The sequence below is a fragment of the Epinephelus fuscoguttatus genome, linkage group LG8 (genome assembly GCF_011397635.1).
Source record: "Epinephelus fuscoguttatus linkage group LG8, E.fuscoguttatus.final_Chr_v1".
NCBI classification, from domain to species: Eukaryota; Metazoa; Chordata; class Actinopteri; order Perciformes; family Serranidae; genus Epinephelus; species Epinephelus fuscoguttatus.
Window position 1 is genome coordinate 1922983 of NC_064759.1, and position 18164 is coordinate 1941146.

The following is an 18164-nucleotide window of genomic DNA, read 5'->3' on the forward strand; positions in this document are numbered from 1 at the left end:
GGTCCATTTGGAGGGTTTCCATGACGACAGGAGTTAAATTTAAGGATTATTTCATTAACAAAAAGGAGAAAATCTCTGAAGCTGATTCAGAACAGACGCCTCGCTTCTCTAACATCATGCATGAGGAGAGCAGTCAGAGTTACCTGTGCGCACATCCGTCTCAGCTCTGATAAGAATAATTCCTGCTGATCAGGGTTTCCCCTCTCCTGGCTCTTATCTGTGTTCCTGGAGCAAACAGAAAGATGGGAATCAGATGGGGGGCCAAACCTGTACCAGATGGCTCTGCGGAGTCAAACATGTGTGTCTGTTTGACATGAAACAGGAACCTCTGAGAACCATCCACCTCTCTGTATCAGCTGAGGACGCTGCAGCGGTGTGAGCCCATGCTGCAGATCAGATTCCTCCACCTGGCATCCCAAACATGCTCCGCATCATCCGGGCTATTGTGTGCTCAACCACAGGCCGGAGGGTTCAGGGTGGAGGTCTTAGAGCTGGACTGCAGCAGGTGGAGCAGCGGGTACAGAGGTCAAAGCTTTAAATCTGCTCCTGGACACTTGTTGACCGTCAGCCCTGTTTCTCTGAACACTGTGAACCACAACTCACTCACTCAACTTCATTTGTATAGAAACAGCTTCAATCAAAACTTTTAGTTTAGTACAAAGCAGTAATGTAAAAGATATGAGTTCACCAGACTAAATAAATGTGTCACATGGCCCTCATCTGACAGTTTGACATAACTTTTTTGTTGTTTGAGCATTTCATTCTGTCCTGTGAACACAACTAAGTTCACATTTTGTAACAGCTTTCTTTAGTTACAGTGACCTATACAAATATATTGTGGTGAACTAAGGTTTGTTGATTGTTAGAATAAGGCAAAGAGATTAACTTTAAACCAGGAAGTGCTCTTTATTTCACCTCAGCACAACTTTATATCAAACACTCTAATATCCACACAGGCGGGACGTCACTCACTGCACTGTAAGAAAAGAATCCACTGGTTTAACTTAAAAAGATTAAGGTAACAATTTGCATGCATCTTTAAGTAGTTTCAACTCTGTCTTTAATTATCTGACAAACTCAGTTAATTCAGTCTCACCAACATGATTTGATTTGACATCAAAAAGCTTATCAAGTTGAACCAACTTAATATTTATCCAAAAGCTGTGGTGATATTTATTGATCAGATTATTTTATTTGATATTCAAACTCATTATTTTAATTCAGTCTGACTCAGAAATGTCAAAATGTTTTTGATTTTGAAAAAATCAATTTTAGTCAGATTAACTCAAAACTTAAAAGGTGTTGACTTAACATAAAAAAGTTATGTCAGGCTCACAGGGATGAGTTTTTGTGTGGAGTGAACACAAACATGACGATGTTCTGTGGTTTCATGCAACAAAACTTTCCAGTCAGTTATTGGCAAGCTTCATTCACCGGGTTTCAAACGCCTTCACCCGTCTGTGAACACAGTATTAAAGATCCCGTCCCAACAAGAGAAGGATGAGATAGCAGCACACTACTTTGATGTTACCTGCTTCCAAAAAGTGTGCGAGGTGATAGATGGGACCCTCATGAGGCGCAGATACAAACGCCAGCACATGAGGATCAATTTGTGAACAGAATAAATCAACACTTAGTTAATGTCCAGTTAGTTTGCAATCATGAAGATGAAATAACCAACGCTGTAGCACAGTGGCCTGGCTGTAAGCTACGTATGACACAGATACTGGACGAGAGCATCCTCGCAAGTGAGTTTGAGGAGGGGAAGTGTAAAGGCGTCCTTCCATGTCCTTCATGGCTGATGACACCATTCAGATCTCAGGCGGTCGAACTATCCAAACTGTATCACTGTATCATCTGCAGGCTGAATCACCTCTGTTTTACTGTTAGGCTTTAGGTATTACTCACAGGTTATTTTCTGCAGAGACTGACCATTTGATTTATAGCCTATGTAATGTTTGTTATAATTGGAGAAACCTCAGTTAATCATTATTTAAAAAAACTAAATTGTTGGGATGCCTGTTTGGATTCTGGCAGAGCAGCCGAGCCCTGCCGACTCCACCAGCACTGTAAAATTTACAGCCTTCGAGTGTAATTAAACTGGCAGGGCTGTAAGTGGTGGGGGGTGAGGAGGGGGAGGGGAGGGGTCGGTCTCTGAGGCCTCGTTCTCAGTCGGACAAAATACCTTCCTCTTCTGTTTGTCAGCTGCTGTGTTCACCTCATATCCTTCTATCCAGATACGTTCAGCCACCTCACCCAGAGACAGGCCTGATTCATCACACAGCACCGTCTCTACCTTCAGACCTCAGCTCTGAACGTTTCACTCTGATTTAAGGGAAAACCTGAAACAGTGAAAAGGACCAAAGCAGACAGACTGAAGAAAGCAGTGCAGAGTCGGTAAAGAGGGTGGAGCTAAAGGACAGCAGGGGACTCAAACCTGTGACCTCTGCTGAGTTAAAGGTCGTCTCTCTGTGAGGGCTGATCTGCTTCTGAGGGTCATGTCCATTTTAGAGCTGCCTCCAAGTTGGTAAAATGAATTAATCAATAAATCTTTTACTGAACTGATTGAAGGACGAAGTGAAATGTCAAATATGATCTGTGTCCAGGACTTGAGTTTAGATATTAACCCTTCCAGTCAGAGGACAAAAACTGTTTGTTTCTTCTGCTCATCTGCCTCTCAGAGTCTCTGAGAAAGTTAATTAATACTGAACCAAATTGCACCAAATTCAAAAAGGCACATCGTTGGGTCCCCAGTGGCACCCCCACCAAGTGTGAAGTGGATCAGCTGAATAGCTCTGGAGATATGCAAAGGACAAACAGACAGACTTTTTTTGCTTTATGGTTCGATGCCAAAGAGAAAGTTAGGATCAGACTATTATTTTGTTTAAACATAACCTTGTTCAGCTGCTTAGTGCTTCTGTTTAACACTTGGTTCAACTTTTAGGGAGCTTTCACACCTGCCCTGTTTGGTTTGGTTCAATCTAGTTGGTTTGCCCCCTCAGTGCGGTGCGTTTGTGCAGGTGTGAACACAGCAAAACAACCGGACCGAGACCTTCTTGAAGAGGTGGTCTCAGTCCGGTTCCAAAGGAACTCTGGTGCGGTTGGTTTGTGGTGAGAAGGTGTTGCGACCTGGATGTGAAGCAACTGCAGTCACATGACACATTGTTTGGGTTAAACATGAGCATGTTACAGTCCTGGAGGATTATTAATGTGCACCTCCTCCTGTACTGCCTTAATATGCACATTCAGCACATCCAATGCATCAAAACATTGTTTTCTAGTTGGAGCCGCGTTTGCCTCGTTTTCAAACTGTATGCTTTGACTAAAATGAACAGTGACATCATTGGCTGCGCTGGTCATCATCCCTGCAGCACTCTATGTCACACAGTATCGACAGGTTAGACAGTCAGCGTCTCCTCCACACAGCTGCAACTTCGCTGTCAACGTTTGTCAGAGTTAAACTCTCAAGCAAATGTTTATCCACCTCTCTGCTCACATTGAATGGAAGTGAACGGTGTTAATTTTGCTGACATGTTCTCACACCACCATTTTGGATGTTTATTTAACAAACAGGCGTTTCCTAAATCTTTACCATTCAGCAGGTCACAGGTCAAAGGTCACTGATAACAGACTCACTACATGTTGCTCAAAAAGGCCTTTGACTTTTATTTTAGATCAGCGTGTTTTTACAGGTAAAATTTTCTGGTGATTTGTGCTTTTACAAGTTTTTGGTCAAATGTAAGATGAAATAACTCAGTGGAGAAACTGCATCATGACAGATAGACGGAAGCAGTAAATGAACGAATCAGGGTTGAGATAAAAAAGAAGATAAAAAGAAAAACATTAACAATTTAAAAAAGAAAATCTGTTCAGTCTGTTGTGAAATTTCATCATTTTAAAACCAGTTCCTAAAAAGCAGATACACTGCATCGTGGTTAAACAGAGAATGAGATTCTTCTCCTCAGAGAGATAGGATCAGCTGGAGGAAACAGGAAGTAGTTTGACAGTCACACAGAGTGAATACACTTTTACCTCCACTGACCTTGTTCATGACAATAAGTTCCTACATGGAAGGAAGTCACTATTTCAGAGCATCAAAACAAACCTGGCACATGAACAAACAGCCGAGCATCAGTCCAGCGCTTCGTGTCTTTATGCCGTCGCTCTCTGAGCAGGACGAACTGCTGGCTGTGAGAGGCTGACATCTGTCTGCTTCTACCCATAAACCCTTGTGTTTGGGGTCACTTCCTGGAGTCGGCTCAGGTTACATTTGCCCTCGTAACAAACCGACTGACTCACGTTTTTAAGACCTTAGTTTAAATGTCACTGCTTTTACCTGGACAGACAAACCCCACACACAGCTGACATGTCACACACACTTTTCTGAACAGACTCTAAAAATTTATCAAACAAAAAGTTAAAGCAGGAATATTTGATTTTTTTGGCCACATGGGGGCAGCAGAGCTGTAAACACAACACTGACATGTGATCGCACTAAAATTTTGTAATGGTGAACGTGTTTTCAAACAGCTGTCTGTTTATCAACCTGGTCTCTTTCCAAAGTCGTCGAAAACTGACGCCGGACACCGTTGAAAAGCCGTCCTCTCACTTCTGCATGATGCATGGCTGGGCGCTGTTATTGTTGAACAACACCCAGCTGCATCGGGGGGAAACGCTGCGTCAACAGCCAACACACTCAGCATGCCTTGCATGTCATATCTTGACATGGAAGGTCCGTGACCAAATGTGGACATGTGACGAGGTCGCAGTGAGAATGTGTTGGGTTTACACATCCTGCAAAAACAGAGAAACATCAGCATTTATGTGGAGTTGTGTTTGTGTCCACATGATGAACTTGAGTCCAGTATTTACTCTCTTTTATGCTGCGTTCCAATGGAATCAGTAAAATGGTAGATGGACAACTACATCTGGACGGCATGAGAAAAACAAACAAATTAGCAGGACGATAAAACAAAACATGTATGACGATATGATGCGATGGTGATGCCGTGTTGTTTCCAAAGAATGGAACAAAACATATTTAAGTTATTCCATGTTAATTATTTCATGTTATTTTTCTGGTAATGTCCACTAATTTTTGAGCCTTGTGTGGCTGTAAATTCTGTTGTAGAGGAAAGCAAAAAGTTCATAATTCGACTTGAATGGCGATGCTGTTTACTGTAACCGTGGTATTCTCTGCCAACCTCACCCAATTCCACCGTCCTGCTCTCGTCCACTCAGGGAGCCTTGAGCCTCCCTGAGTGACTAGCGGAAAATCCATGACCCTCCCTCCACCATAAATTAGTTTTTGGATTTTTAAAACTTTCAAGTTTGAAAGTAAAAAGTTGAAGATAAAATCCTGGAGTTGAAAAAAACCTTGGTGTTTCTGTCTTGTGGTTCATGCTGGTTAGTTCGTGCAATTGCTTTATTTTTGGCCAAATTTTAAATGAGACATGGAATAACGTGATTTTAATAAAATATCACTATTTTAAGCTCAGATTCAGTTGGTTTTTTTTTTTTTTTCTGATGGAAGCGTTCGTTGCACAGGATGTGTCAAAGGACCATCGGAAATGTGTAAATCCAAAGATAATCTCTGTATCTACAGTTTCTGGCCGTGATAAATGGTGTGATTTTGGCGATTTTTAATGAAAACAAGTTTTCTTTAAAAATCTGTGGTAAAAGAAATACAAAATACAAGCATTTAAATTTGTATGCCCCTCCCCTAAACTAAAATAAGTCCCTCCCACTGCTTAAGAAAATTAGTAAAAGAAAACGATAAAATTAAGTAATGAACAGTCCCTACAATGACACCCAGTTTGCCGTCTCCCTGATCCCATGTGGACGCAGCATTAGCTCTGCTTTGGTCTCCACCAGTGCGTGAGTAAACATATCTGGCACTGTAACAGCTCAGTTCTTCGCTCTGTTCATGAGAGCCGTGACAGTGAGCCAAAACAATGATCTCAAAGACACTAAAAAGCTTCACAGAGCTGCAGGGTCATGTGATAACTCTCTGGTTTGTGAAGTGACGCCTGTTGATGCAGAAATATTGATAAGTGCAGCTGTAATTAACCTCTGTGCATCGTCTGGTCATGATTCACCTACTTTCAGTTCACAGTTTATTTAACCCGAGTGTGTGTGACGTCGTGTGGACCCAACAGGTCTGGAGGGTTGGTCACAATCAAAAGTCCAGCCCCGCCCTCAGTCTGCGTCTCACCTTTGTCACCTTCCTGCTGTGGTTCACAGGTACCGAGGCCAGCTGTGAGAACGAAGGGGAAGTCCTCCACATCCCCAACATCACTGACAACCCCTGCATCACCTGCGTGTGTCTGGTAAGAGCAGTTACCTGTACTCTCCATCCTGTCCGACATGTCTCAGAGCTGACTGCTACTGCTGTCGCCCCCGCTGAATGACTCGCCACCCGCCCTGTTTGTTCTCGCCACCTTGATGTGTAAATGCTGCTTCAGCTTTTCCACTCGGGCTGATAGGACAAAATGACCTCTTTAAGCGCTGATAGTGATATTTGTAAAGCTGATTATTGAGCTCTGTGTGTGTTTCTTATCGGGAGGTTGTGTAAGATTTGTAACCCAGCGACAGGACTTTGAAATGCAAGTTTTGGCGGGATGTTGGTGAGACGTGAAGCGTGCACTGTTTGATTTCATGGTGTTTACAAGACTTTTTCTCTAAAACAAAGTAGTGGTTAAAAAGTACATTTATCAGTGTGATCAGAGCAGAATTTGACGTTAAAACTTTGTATTTTGAGAACGTTTTGTGGCACATGAGGTCAGGACGAGAGGTTTTTTAAGTGAGAGCAGGAAGGACTTTATGATGCGACTCTGAACTGTTTTCTGAGGATTTACAACAAACTCACAGTGAAACATGAAGTGGGGATTGTTTGTTTTAACAGACATGCCTGTCGTCACGCTGTCTTGGCTCGGCCCGGCTCTTAAAACCAGCCTACAAAACGTTAGGGGACGACTCTTTCCTGGAACATGTGCTCTTTGACCCCTGACCCCCGCGCCACCGCTCTACCCCCCATCACCGCAGCAGAGGTCTTTGTTTTAGGGGATGAGAACGAACCAACAAGGCTTTTCTGTGTCACTGCCTCGGCAGCGGCTGAAAGAGAGGGTTTGGTTTTTAAAAGGCGTCACGTGAGCAGAGTTTACCCTTCAGGAAGCACGCGGGTGTGAGAGCTGTAGCGCTGCATGATGTGTGTGTTTGTGTGCACACGAGCCAGAGCCCATGTGTGCGTTCGTCTGCATCCTCAGTTTATAAATTACACATTTTACAATACTCCTGATAATTATCTGCATCATGTCCATATGCTTGTGAATATGCTTGTTTCTGATTCATGGAAAGTTAGGAACCTCAAACATTTGTATATCTTTAATCATTACTCTCATCGTCTGATCTCAGTTAGTGCAACATGCTGTATTCGACTGTCAAATTCAGTTTAAACCTGCAGAATTCGATTTTTAATTTTTGTGGAGATCATGACGGAACCAAACATGTTTGTTGAATCACAATGTTCTGGGGAATCGTATAACAAGATGCACAAGAAATCTAGAATATCCCCAGTGCATGCAGTCTGATAGGTGACAGACTCCTTACCCACTGCCAGCAGACAAGTACGCCTTTCTGTTCTTATTTATTGGAGTGTCACGTTCAAGGTCACGGACATGTCAGAAAACCGGGTTAGTAAACAGTAGAAAGCAGCATGGAGGCCAGGGAAAATGTTACGGTGGTTACTTCTTTTTATGTCTGTTAATGATTCAGTCTCTCTCTCAAACTCTGTGCCGACTGATTTGAAAGATGTTTGAGTTCTGCTTGGACGGAGATGGACTGTATTGTAGCAGCCTGTCACTGCATCGCGTAGGTAAAAGGGCTGAAAGTAACGTGTCCCAGGCTGGTCTCATACATGTTTCCTACAGCCCCTTTTACACTGCCAGATTTTCAGCGAATGTTGGGCTGTTTCGCCGGCAAACTGCGAGTGTTAAGACACACAGAGCCGGATTGGCGAGTTGATCCGAGGTGCCCAATTTTCCGCCTCGTTGGGTAGACATATTGGTGGAACCTTTTTGGTTTAAACAGACCGAGGCGGCAGGGCTGCCCCTGACCAAATTGTGGCCCTAAGCGAAATTTTATTTGGAGGCCCCCATCCCAAATATATCATAGGTACAAAATGACCGTACAACAACTTGCCATTTAACTTGACAACCTTTACTGGCAATAACAAATGTACTGTAGATACAGTAGTTTGGCTGTATGAGTCAAATAAAATAAAAAATTCAAATAAATAAATAAATATTAAATAAAAATAACTTCAAACTGAAATAAATAAATAAACAAACCTGAGTCACAAACAGCCATCAATTACTCATCAAAAGAAAGTAACTTCCACCACCTCAATCCCCCACCCTTGATTAAACACTGAAAATAAAATAAAAGAGGGAGACAGGTTTTTCCTATTTAATCTTATTTTGTTATATTTCTCCCTCTCCCCTCTCTGGAGGCGTCCGATCTCCCTCAGCCCTCCGCCTCTCCCACCTTAATTAAACACTGAAAACAGAAATAAAATACAGAGACATTCTTTACTATTTTCATCTTATTTAGCTATATTTCTCCCTCTCCCCTCTCTGGGAGCGTCCGACCTCCCGTCCCCGCACACACTCCTGAGGCTCTTTTGGACAACATGTCGACAACTCTTCACCTGCTGCAGCTCTGCAAGTGCCTGCCAGCGCACCCCTCTTACTGTTCAGATGTGAGTGCTGTCAATCATTGCAGCAATGCATGGGAAGTCAGGTCTCTTCTCTCCCTCGTCGAGCTGATTCTACACGCACCTCACGCATGTGCACATCCATTGCACACATGCGCAAATGCGTCCCCTCGCGCAAAATGTGGCCCCCCATGGAAGATGAGGCCCTACGCACAGCGCGTGTTCTGCGTTTAGGGAGGGGCGGCCCTGTGAGGCGGCCTTCTGCCACGGGAGGAGCTGTTGATGACGCCGCACGTGCGAGCCACTGGCGGTGGATAAACAGGAAACAGCTGATAGCAGGAATTAGCGAGCAGCTAGTAGCAAGAGGGAAACACAAACCTGACAGACACTGTAAAGATGAGCAACTGGGGAGACAAGGAATTGTGCGCCCTCCTTGTCCTCGCAAACGAAGAGGCCATTAACCGTCAGATGACGGGGACGGTGAAGGACGGGCCGACTTATGAGAGAATCACCGAAGGACTGACCAGCCGCGGCTTCCCTCCCACGTCACTGTTTACGTCACACGCTGAGCTACACGTTTTGTTACTTGCTCACGCCCCCCATTGCCCCGAAAAAGGCACATTCTGTATAAACAAAAGTAGGTAGGCGGCATTTTGCTGCACTCCCCGATTTTCAAAAACACTGATTGGGCTTTCCTGCAAATTTGCACAATTCCTGTTTAAAAAGGGCTTATGAAAAGCCCCCAAATTCGTAGCTACGTATCCCACGTACTTTGAAAGCCTGAGATGCGGGTCACAAAAAAATGAATTGGAGTCACGTGTTCGGATCCGTGTGAGCTGTGAGTCATTTTAAGGAACGTCTTCACCTTGTTTCTTTTTACGTAGCTGTACGTTAAGGACGTAATGTCGTTCGTTTGGTGCAAATTCATAGGATATCATGCAAACTGGGAGCAAGTTGCATGTCCACCTGGGTGTCAAACTTTTGTCAGAGCTGATTGCAGCTGATCGGAGCTGGAGCTGATAAACACCTGTAACTGCTGCAGAGTCATTCGACCCAGAAGTGAATGGTGATTATAACCTTTGCCATTAAATACAAAAGCCAGATGTTAGCGGGTTTTTGTCCAGTGGAAAAAGGATCTTTCCTCTCCACTTCTTCGCCTTTAAAACTGACAGTTAATGATGACAGTGGTTAGTTGTCATTGTAGCCGAGCTGAACTTCACCCTGAGATGTTCTGATGTCAGAAAAAACAGACCTGATGGAGGAACACCGCAGCACAAGGCCATAACTCACCTCTTCACCTCTTATTTTCTCATAATGGGACTCTGTATGTCACCTTGTACATGAACAACTTTCTGTATCCAAACCCCAGCACCTGATTGGCTGTTTTAAAGTTTCCGTTGGCCTCTGATTGGCTGCTCCCTCCGGCCAGCAGTGTGACTGAGCCGTCCTCTGTGTTATCAGGCAGACATCAGCCAAAGCCCTGCTGAATGCTATCAGTCATCAGCAGGCAATGGCCAGCCTTTCATCTCTACTTTAACCCCCCTACACACACACACACACACACACACACACACACACACACAGAGTCATAAACTTACATACATTCAGGGCTCAATCTTTATTGAATTTGGCCTTTGTTTATCTCCTAAAATCTTTTCAAACCTATTATGTATGGATTTTGTTTTTTGCCTTCAAGCAAACACTCCTAACAAACAGATATCAGCTCCCAGTTTTATTTCTGCCATGTTTGCCTGGTAAATTTTTAATGTCAATATCTTTTCTATGTCTATGGATAAATTCTGGCTATAAGAAATGTATAAAGCTTTCTTTTCTTTACGTGACACAAATCCAACCACAGAGAAAATTGCTCAGCTCCTGCTTTTGTTTGACGTGCAGAGAAAGATCTAAATCTGTACTTTTTGTACATTTCACCTGTTTGTTTCTTGTAATCAAGAAATTATTTGTGGAAATATGAGAAAAACTTTTATCGCTGGTAATAACTGGGACTTCAAAGTGAAATAGTAAAACCAAAAAAAATGAAATTAATCCTCCAAAAACATCAGATGAAAGGTGACTGTTCATATTATTATTTTACCTGTGTGGACTCTGGCCGATTTGCAGCAGTTATAATTCACTTTGTTATCTGAACCTTCTGTCAGTATATCCTGACGTGTCCTCACCACTAGAGAACAGTTTCCTCGTGCGACAAGAGTAAACATTTTGATGCTAGGTAACGTAACATCCAGGTTAAAGTCAGGTTAAACTGGACCTTCAGCAAAAACTATTTTTTCACCGACTAAATTTCCTCCACCCGTTAAAAGACGACTCTCTGTGTTGCCGGGCGTCTTTATGGGGCCGGGGAGCCATCAGGGCTCCAGTGTCACTCATACATGGAGGGGTTGTGGGGGTGGAGGGGGGGTTTGGCTCTCCAGTTGGTCCAGAGTACCTGCTAATGGCCCTGTGGGTAGGGACACACTAACACACACAGATACACACACAGAAGGACCATTGTGTGAGTCAGGGTGAGGCCTGAGCGCGGTAATGGGGCCAGGAGTGGATGTGGCTGACAGACTGACTGACAGGCAGGTCGCCATGACGATCCGTTATCTCGGGAGGGAGTCGGCCCATCTCAGTCACGCTCTTCATCATCCTCGTCTATCTGTCTGTTCATCTCTGTGTCTTTTTCCACTCTCTCATCGGCTCTTCCTCCTCGCCCTCGCCCTCCTCCTCGCCCTCACATCGGCTCCTTTTCTCACTTGTTGTCGTTCAGATTTTCTCTCACGTGCACCGAAACATGTAAAAGTCAGCTGCTTTTTTTCCTCTCAGCATCGTGTGGCAGTCAGAGCTGGAGTCGGGTTTTGGTGTCAGGTCAGGTGGAATTCTCCACGTGTACAGTGTGGATGCATGATTGTTACTTCCTGTCAACTCTAAAGAAATGTTACCGTCATCTAAAACCTTAGTAACATTTTGGGTGAGAGGCGGGGTGCACCCTGGACAGATCGCCAGACTATCACAGGGCTGACACAGAAGCCCTGTTTCCACCGAGCAGTACGGTTTAGTTCTAGCCTGGTTCCAGACCATAGACCCCGCCCACTCAACTGAGGAGGCTTGCATCTCTGGTCTGGCATACTGCAATGAATTTGCGATTTAACTCGTCCAAACGATGGACGGACCAATGAACGCCGGGGGTGGGGGCAGGTCTAGCGATTAGCCAATCAGCGCCACGCTGATGTCAAGCTGTACGCTGGTGGGTAACTGGTGAGGATAGCAACAATGGCGACCGCTACAGATCCTACAGACCACACTGACGATGCTATCGAGGTATTTCGCCACTACGCGTTAACGGAGGACCAAATTAAGGAAGCCGCTAAATTGGATTTAATAGCGATGCAGCTGGCCGTGCACGACGACGGAGACATTTTAAACAGGCAATGCTCGCTTGTTTTCGGCACCCCCGAGGCATGGATACTAATGACGTCAGATTCTGGGTGAGTCGATCTCTACTGATTGGTTAGGGAAAAATCAAATTCCCTCCCCCTTGTGAATCGCCTTCAATGGAGGCGATGTCAGACTGAAGGTTCTGGGAGCTTCAGTCTGACACTCAGGCTAGTTCAGTTCAGTTCAGTTCAACATTGTTTCTGTCTCCACAGTGAAAGTTGTGGATGGTCCCAACAGAAGCGTTCCTTAGCGTCTCCATGTTTGGTCCCCCCTCTGTTGGGGTACCTAGCACACAGATCTGGTACTAAAAGGTGGAGCTAGAAACCCTGCAGTCTGATTGGTCAGTAGAGGACGCTCACTCTGGTTTTATGTAACCTCTGTTCATACATCAGTAAACTACAACTATAAAATGAAAGAGAAAAAAATAACTTCATTCACTGGGCCGACTGCCGGCAACTTTTAAGGTGGAACGTTAACTTGTAATGTTACTCAATGCATGAGTTGATGACGTGAATCCATCAGCACACCTTAAATTTCACTGTGACAACTTTGACCATCACTTTAGTTTTTATATGACACACACTTTTAGTAATAAGAGGATCTTCTTAGAGACAAATATTACACACGAGTTTCTTGTTCTCTCTGCTGTGACAGAATTGAGCCGACTAACCCTTAAAAGAGAGATGATTCATTTTGAAATAAGATAAAATGAAGAAGAGTGAAATGTAAAAAGCTGTTGTTTAACTGCTTTGAACACAAAATGGAATAAACTCACTCAGAGTCACACACTTCATCTGCTGCTCTCGTCCTGCTGGGATTTAATTTGAGTTTAATACCTGAACTTTTAACAACATTGCAAGCAGCACGTGTCGGCAAGGGGGTCGAAGGTCACAGCAGCTCATGAGTCGATCAAACATTCCTGATGCAGAACACACAGAAGAGTTTTATCCTCAGTCTCTGAGATCGATCTGAGACAAAGGTCAAAGGTTGTTTCCTGTCAGTGTCTCAACTCAAACAGAAGCTGATCAATACAGGAGGGGCGAAGTGATAACCACCTGATAACACTGAGCCCACGCCTGATCCATTTATAACATGGAAAATATCAGGCAGTAAAACTTTAATGATGGATTTCAGTCAGGTTTCAAAAGCAAAAGTCAGATGAAAAAGAAAAAAGAAATAGATAAAACATAAGGTGTCAGAAATATGGAATTATTTCTCCTGCAAACTGAGTGGTAGGAAGTGAGGAGGATGAAGTGAGGAAGAAACAAGAGATGAAAAGAGTGTGTGAGGGTCAGACGAGGAGAACAGAGGACCAGTACAAACGTCCTGCCAGATCTTCAGTCCAACAGTTACAATAAAAAGTCTCTGTGAAATAAATCTGGAATATAATTAACTCATTAAAACATTATTGTGTCCTCGGTGCCACAAGAGTTTTTACGAGAAAAAGTAAAACCCCCAAACTATATTTTATGAATGTGTTTTGCAGGGATTCTGGAGAAGTTCAGGATTTGGGGGCTGATGGCTTTTTTAGACGAAGGTGAAACAATCAGGAGATTAACTTATAGAGGTGAAAACTCAAGTCAGACTTGATTCATAACTTTGATGACTTTAGACTCTTGCTGCTCGTCTTAACTTTAACATAATGACTCATTACTTCATTTGGACTTTGGCCTTTTGACTCAAAAATACTTGATACCTTCCCCGGGGCCCAAAGAGTAATAAATATGTTCCACAAATCATTTCATTTCCTAAATCAACAAACATTAAAGCTTTTCATGTTCAGCACGTCGGCATGCAATTCCCCAGATCCACTTTGTTTGAACTGACAGCATGCAATGGTTGCAGTGTCAGTAGGAAAAAATAATACCAAAGATCATTTGTTTGCGTACAACAGCTACTCAATGGTAAACAATACATGCAGGTCAAAAATAACAGACAGAGACGCAATAACTTTCAACAAACATGGTTTAACAAATTAATGCATATTCAAAAAAAGCTTCTTTTTTTAAAATCTCTATTTTATTTTAGAGCAGTAACGTGTAGGGAGGCACTGATACTGATGAAGTATAATCATTGCACAAAATCAAAAACACATAGAAGAATTCCCTGTCACAAATATGAGCTGTATTTAATTATTTTATTCAACCATTAAGTAGTGATGGAGCTTGAAATTGTTCTGTCACAGTAATGGATGGATCAATACTCAGTTCTGGGCAGAAGTTTAGAAAGCACAATCTGTACTGAGTGAAAAATGGACATCACAAATTCATTATGACTCATTTAAAAAGTGTTGTTAGCTTTTGTAAATCAGTTATTTTTTACCCTGTTGTTATAATGGCATTACATCAGGTGAGGAGTGGTATGACTTGTTTAGGACTCAAAACTCAAAGTTTAGGACTTGGGATATGACTCAGGACTTGCCTGACTTGACTTGGGACTTATCTTTGGGCTCGAGTGCAAAGACTTGAGACTTTCTTGTGAGTTTGTGCAGCATTATCTGTTGTATATTTCTGAAAATTGAACAATATGTTTTCTTTGATTATCAGGAAACAGCATGAAGGGTCAGGGTAACCATTTCTGTGACAATGACTCCGTCACAAACAGATCAGAGGCCACTGCCGCTAAAATTTGTACTTGTAACTGTATGTAAAATCTGGAGTGGAGATCTCAAGGCTTCCAAACAGACCAAATATATCAGGCTGAATTTTGGGAAATGTGTGAAGTGGTGCAGACAGAAAATGTCTTGTGTTTGAATATTTGAGTGTCGACATCATACGGCTTTAATGAAGAACTGCAACAAGACAAAACTGATAATGTTAGTTCAGTGTGGAATATTATTCTGATAACCCTGAAGCTATTTAAAAAGATATAAAACTGGATTTTTGGAGTGATATTTAATTTTTAAATTTTTTTTGTGGTTGTGTGCGACTTGTCTTCTACTCTGAGCAGTGGCCGATGTCGTTACTTTGCTTTAGAGAAACTGTACATATAAGTTTAGCTTTTGTAAAGACGACTGGTTGACATATTTTGGGCAGGGGTGTAGATATAGACAGTGCAGACAGTGCAGTTGCACTGGGGCCTGTGGGGTGGGGGGGCCTTGTGAATGAGACTGCCATTTGGTGCCATTTGCTGTGAGCTGTATGCCCTTAAAAATGCAAACCCTATAAAACTATATGTAAACCCCAAAACTATAAATATATATAAAACTGTTCAGTTAAATGAATAATTTCTTATTTTCTTTGATATTTTTGTCACATACAGGCGTGCAGTGATTGTTGGTAACATTTGTGTTAATGTCACGTCTCTATTTGATCATGTAACACTGGGGCCCGACATAACTACCTTACCCTACTGGTTTTGGGAAAGCAGTTCCCATCAGCGTCTCCGTTCCCCCGTTTCGTCCCTAAGCTACTGTGGCTCCTGCTCTCTCAGGTCGTGACCTGTTTGTTTAGGAGGAAGGGTGAAAGGTGGAAGGTCACGGTGCCAAGAGGGGGTTAAGGTTTTGGGGGGGTGATGTCCAAGGACTTAAGTGGGCCTTTTAGTTGAGAGCTCCTCTCCTGCGCTGACAGACGCCGACTGATCCCTCTATCCTTCACCATGACAGAGAGACAGCATGAAAGGACAGAGGAGGAGGAGGAGGAGGGAGGGAGACAGGGGCTTTAAATCCTGAGGAAACAGAGGAGAGATTCAGCTGGAGAGAAAGATGGAAAAACAAAGTGTGAGAGAAAGAAAGAGTGCAGGGGATGGTGGTGATATTCAGGCTGCTGCTGATTGTTAAATTTCAGTTGGAAAAAGAATAAACAAGAGAAGTGATTGCAGACGAAGGGAAAGTGATGGATGATGGGAGAAAGAGGGCTGGAGTTGAGCGATGATGAGGAGAAGCAGTGAGGAAGAAAATGATGAGGAGAAGTAGTGAGCACTGTCGCCTCCTAGTGGCAGAACAGTGCAACTGTTTATCCATTCAAGAAGAAGAAAAGAGATGAGATTTAATTTTCTTTCAGTGTTTTAATGATTAATTTGGTCTCAAAGTTAATTGTTAAAACACTTGTTTATGATGTCCTTTTGATTTTTCTGTCCGAGATTATGTTTAGAATTAAATATTCTGTCTCCTGATGGAATCTGATCTAACTTTGCTTTTTATTCTGGTTTTAATTAAAACATGACAAACATTCAAACACGTGTTCAGAACATAAATAAGCTTCAGTCAAAAACCTCCAGTTCAATAACATGCAAACAAATGGGAGAAAAAAAGTTCTTTTTTAGAACTTTTTTGGTTAAAGATCAAATCCTAGCACCACAAAACCCAAAGAAAATACAAGGTTTTGATATTTAACCTCAGTTTATATGTTTTTTTTTCTTCACAGTGAATGCAAAAAGATTTTAAAGCTCCTTTTTTCTTTTTTAGAAAATCTTTCCTGGAGCTTTATGGACTCAGTAAAGATTTATTTCTAATGATTTAAACTGACGGTGCAGCGCAGTCACATGATGACTTTTACTATCTGTATCAATTTGAAACTGATATTTTAAACATATTATCAGCAAATAAATTTCTTATTTTCTGTTGTTTAATGTAAACTTCCAAAGCAGGAAAAACAAGCATATATGATGTACTCGAAAACGTTGTTTTCTTGACAGAACTCGGTCAATAATGGAATTACTGTAGTCGACTTTGACCTTCTCTAATTCAGTTAGTACTGACTGGATTGAACTGATTGGATTTAAAACACAGTGGGTAAAATCAGACTTTCTGTCTGACGCTGAAACCTCAAGAGACTCAACAGCTCACTGAGCTTCATGAGTCCTCCTGTAACCTACAGGCTGCGTCAGTTTTGACTTCAGAAGCTTGAAAGACATTTTCTCCAAAAACATTAACATGAAAACTGTGTAAAAATAAATCAGTAACAACACAGTGAATCTGGAGTTCGGTCAAACACAGACGGATTCAGCGTAATTCAAGTTGAGTTCTTTGTACCTCCATACAGTAGCAAACACTTTCCCTTTCTCTGACACACACAGGAGCATACCAACACTTCATCCCACTGTGTGTGTGTGTGTGTGTGTGTGTGTGTGTGTTGTGGGGTCGTCACCCTCAGCGACAGACAGCCGTCCAGTCCACGAGCCTTGGTGCCGCGATGGTATGTCGAGTGTTTATAAGGTGTGGTGACCCGTTGTGACCTTTGACCCAGAGACAAGAGGGTGGGGGGGTCACATGTTCTAACACCACTTTGTGCTAATGGTTAACAGGACAGAGGGAGAGAGGACGTGACCTTGACGACCTGATTGTCCGCAGCTCTTTAAAGGACCATTCTGCTGTTTTTTATTGTGTCCATTTAACATAGATCACAGCTGAGAGTTTGGTTACAGCTGCTGCAGATTTATCAGCAGTGAAGTTTACATTCCTCTCTGTAAGTCACAACAACCTGTCCACCTGGCTGGTGTTGTTATGTGACATCAGCATCATCATGTGTGCACTGATTTTTGTTGCGTCATCATTATGAGCTGATGAAAGCCACTGACAAAAAATCCCCCACCCTGAAACCTAAAGTTTAAAGCACACATTTTAAAAACTGTCTACAAAACTGTAGATATGTGTAGAAATATGAATTATGTTTTTAGTTTAGGAGCTTAAACTTTCAAAAACACTGACACTGTCCTTTAACGTCCGGATGAGATGGCGGATTGATAGCATTAAGTGTCAGTGTGGTGACGTATTTCTGAATGAAACAGGATCGGCAGGCAGGATATGATGTTTGGAGGAGTTTGATTTGATCATTGAAAAGCGGGTGTCACAACAGTGAGGCCTCAACTGCGTAACACCAACACGATAGTAGTATTCATCAGGGAAAGAGAGATAAAGTCGACTGTATGCTCCATGTTAAGGCAGATTTATAGTTGTGTCTCAACTCTACACAGAGCCTACGATGTTATGAGCATTTATACTTGTGCGGTGGTGTGTCTGTGTCACTCTGCAGTTACACCTCCAGAACACTTATGGGCAGTAGGGTTGCTGTGG

At 42.7% G+C, this 18164-nt stretch overlaps 2 protein-coding genes across 3 annotated transcripts in view; one reads left to right on the plus strand and one right to left on the minus strand.

Annotated features, from left to right (window-relative positions):
• The window catches only part of LOC125892608 (cathepsin S-like), an 853108-nt gene that overhangs the window by 819311 nt on the left and 15633 nt on the right, over window positions 1–18164 (minus strand). The gene's annotated exons all lie outside the window — the stretch shown is intronic.
• bmper (BMP binding endothelial regulator) overlaps window positions 1–18164 on the plus strand; it is a 41346-nt gene that overhangs the window by 1767 nt on the left and 21415 nt on the right. Inside the window, exon 2 of one of the 2 annotated variants that reach the window (XM_049582625.1) lies at window positions 6244–6329. The exons of the other annotated variant lie outside the window; for it this stretch is intronic. Within the exon in view, the coding sequence (XP_049438582.1) occupies window positions 6244–6329 (86 nt within the window). The remainder of the gene's footprint in view (window positions 1–6243; window positions 6330–18164) is intronic. 2 annotated transcript variants of the gene reach the window in all.